General features: G+C 62.8%; 2 protein-coding genes across 3 annotated transcripts in view; both read right to left on the bottom strand.

Annotated features, from left to right (window-relative positions):
- CHLRE_08g365103v5 (uncharacterized protein) overlaps positions 1–703 on the bottom strand; it is a 3,432-nt gene extending 2,729 nt beyond the window's left edge. The window contains exons 1-2 of the mRNA XM_043064906.1: positions 310–703; positions 13–158 (exon numbers count right to left, since the gene is read on the bottom strand). Of these exons, the coding sequence (XP_042921913.1) occupies positions 13–158; positions 310–394 (231 nt within the window). The 5' untranslated portion in view covers positions 395–703. The remainder of the gene's footprint in view (positions 1–12; positions 159–309) is intronic.
- Positions 704–751: 48 nt separating this feature from the next.
- Positions 752–2,676, bottom strand: part of CHLRE_08g365065v5 (uncharacterized protein) — a 15,932-nt gene continuing 14,007 nt past the window's right edge. Inside the window, exon 2 of one of the 2 annotated variants that reach the window (XM_043064902.1) lies at positions 752–2,646. In XM_043064902.1, coding sequence (XP_042921911.1) covers positions 1,974–2,609 — 636 coding nt within the window. In that variant the 5' untranslated portion in view covers positions 2,610–2,646 and the 3' untranslated portion in view covers positions 752–1,973. The other variant, XM_043064903.1, reaches the window with a different exon arrangement.

Here is a 2,676-nt window from a genome sequence, read left to right as displayed (position 1 = left end):
GCTGGGAGGGGCAGGCGACGGCGGGTACACGCCCGACGCCAGCACACGGCGCATGGCCTCGCTGTCGGCGTTCATGTGCGCCAGCGCCGACACCACGGACTCCAGCTCCTGCTGCTGATCGGCAGAGGAGGCGGAGGCGTCTGACACAGAGGCGGAGTCTGCGGGAACAGGCGGCAGGGAGGAGGGGAGGAAGGGGTGAGGCGCGCGAGAGGAGGGGAACGCAACGGAAAGAACCCATTGCGAGTGCGCCTTGGTCCGATATAAGGCGCTGCTTACATCCTCCCTCCCATGTATCTATGCCGCGCTTACCATCTAGCGCTAGCTTCGCCATGCGAGCGCTGAACACGCCGCCCGCAAAGCAGCTCGCCACCAAAAGCAGCGCCAAGGCGCCCATCGTGGGGCGACTTGCTGAAGAGCGAGCCATATGGGCTGGCTCCTTAGATGTATGAGCTTATGGTTATAGGACAGGCTCAGCCGGCTGTCGAGAGACGCAGGCCCAAGTCGGCAGGTAGGACAAGAGTGTTTTCGCGCGAGACGTAGCTCGAGTGGTGTTTCTTGCACTGTGTGTGATGTCGTTGACTTGGATGTATCGGCCTGTGTCTGGAGTATGTTTGTATAACTGCAGAGCGGCGCTGGCGGGCCTGGAAACCTGCTGGCGCGCGATGTACGGCAGCTTCGGTTGCGCGCCTATTGCATTTCAGCCGCGGCGTTTGCCTGGCCAGAGGCATCACATGGTATGTGTATGATACTCAGTATACGTATGACTATCCAGCAGCACCTTGGGCCACAGGAACTCAGAGCCCGTTGCACGAATGCTGGACCATGTCCGACCCGCGTGCCGCCCTGCTCGCAGGCTGACCATGCAACTGGCTGTTGTCAGTCCAGCCTCACCCATGGACGCTATGCATCTATAGCTTGCATGCACAAACACCACACTGGAAGGGCACAAAGGGGCTGAGCGCGGGGTGAGGTTCCGGGCATCGGAGGTGCCTCGCAGTCTCGCACGGACAGGCCTCGCAGGCCGCGGCCCCTGGCGCAAGGGATGTTGTCATGGCTCACCGCCCGCTCTGTTTACGTTCCCCTGCACAGACGCTACGTCAGGGTTTGCTGCCATTCACATCATGTGCTTTGTGGTGCCATAAGCCCATAACTGCGATACGCCCGGACACACCTGTGACATGCTGAGCATGTACTGACACCCGTCGAATGTCGTGGCATTTGACGCACAGCCTAGATCGGCCCTCGATTTTCAGCCACGTTCCATCCCAACATCCCAGGATTGCGGTGTACGGTGCGCTGCAGACCCGACCCAGATTGCACGCCGGCACTCAGATTTTCGGCTGCGGTGGCTGGAGCGGTGGCGGCTGAGGCATGGAGCGGACAGCAAGCTTCATCTGGTAGTGGATTACACAAAGCGTTGACCGGTTCACTGCGGTCCTTGCTTGTGGGACCTGAGGGCCGTGCCCTCAATCATAGCATTCACGCATTGCGGCGCAGCCACGAGGTGTCGTGCTGGTGGCCACATCCCTTCCCCAACGCCCCCTGTAAGGTCAATCACACGGACCTACGCTTTTTGCTGCTATGCATGCACCTGTTCAGCGCTGCTGCACCACACGAATTGCGTGCTGCGTTCTAGGGCCAGCTCTATGTGCTAGAGGCCAATCATGATCCACACCAATCAATCAATAACACCGTTGTCACCGTTACCCAGCCAGCAGGGTCCGTAATGAGCTAGTGTGCCCCAGTGCGGGGCCGCAGGAATATGCATGATTAGGTCCTGGTATTACTAAGCCACCGCCGCCACCGCCGTAAGAATCAAGAAATGCCATAAGCTAGGTTGTCCGTACATGAATTGCATGCATCACTTGGATTGGGTTCGTGTCCGCTTCTACCAATGCTCTCATGCAAGCCGCCAACATGCTTCACTACCACTCGGCCACTCAGCCAGCAGCTACCCTGCCTACGCCAGCTCCCTACATGCCGTCGTACGCGGCGGGGTTGGCCGGGTACAGCACGCGGCCGCTGAAGCGCACCGACGAAATGAAGGTGGGCTTGGCGCCCTTGGCCTGCGCCTTGACGGTGATGCGGATGCCGCCCACGGCCGTGCGGCGCAGGCGCGGCGGTAGCTCCGACTGGCTGCCGCGAGGAGGCACGCTCTCCGAGCTGCCCGAGCGGTCGGAAGGCACGCTGATCACCAGGTCGCCGCCGCAGGGCGTGCTGTCAGACGCGGCCGAGTACACGGGCTGGCCCTTGGGGCCGGACACAGGCGCCACGCCGGGCAGCTCAGGGATGGGCGTGGCGGGCCACGGCAGCAGCTCCACAGACAGCACGCCGGGGTTCTGCAGCTGCGTGATGGTGATGCTGTCCAGCTGCATGGGCTCGCGGAAGTACAGAGGCAGCGTCGTCGTGGTCTGCGTGGCGTTGGACGGCACAGCCCAGGCACGCGGGCAGCCGCCACACACGCCCACCGTGGCGGTGCACTGGCGGCGCGCGCTCCAGAACACCAGGTTCAGCGGGCTGCGCGGCTTGCGGTAGCTGCGGAAGCTGGCGTCGTTGTACCACACCACGGGCTTGCTGCTATCGCCCGACAGGGTGCCCTGGGCGGGCATGCGGCTGACGCGGACCGACGTGACGCGCGCAGGCGGGCTGGGCGAGGGAGGCGACGGCGGAGGCGAG

Source organism: Chlamydomonas reinhardtii, chromosome 8 (assembly GCF_000002595.2).
Source record: "Chlamydomonas reinhardtii strain CC-503 cw92 mt+ chromosome 8, whole genome shotgun sequence".
NCBI lineage: Eukaryota > Viridiplantae > Chlorophyta > Chlorophyceae > Chlamydomonadales > Chlamydomonadaceae > Chlamydomonas > Chlamydomonas reinhardtii.
This window is presented reverse-complemented; position numbering and strand designations above follow the sequence as displayed.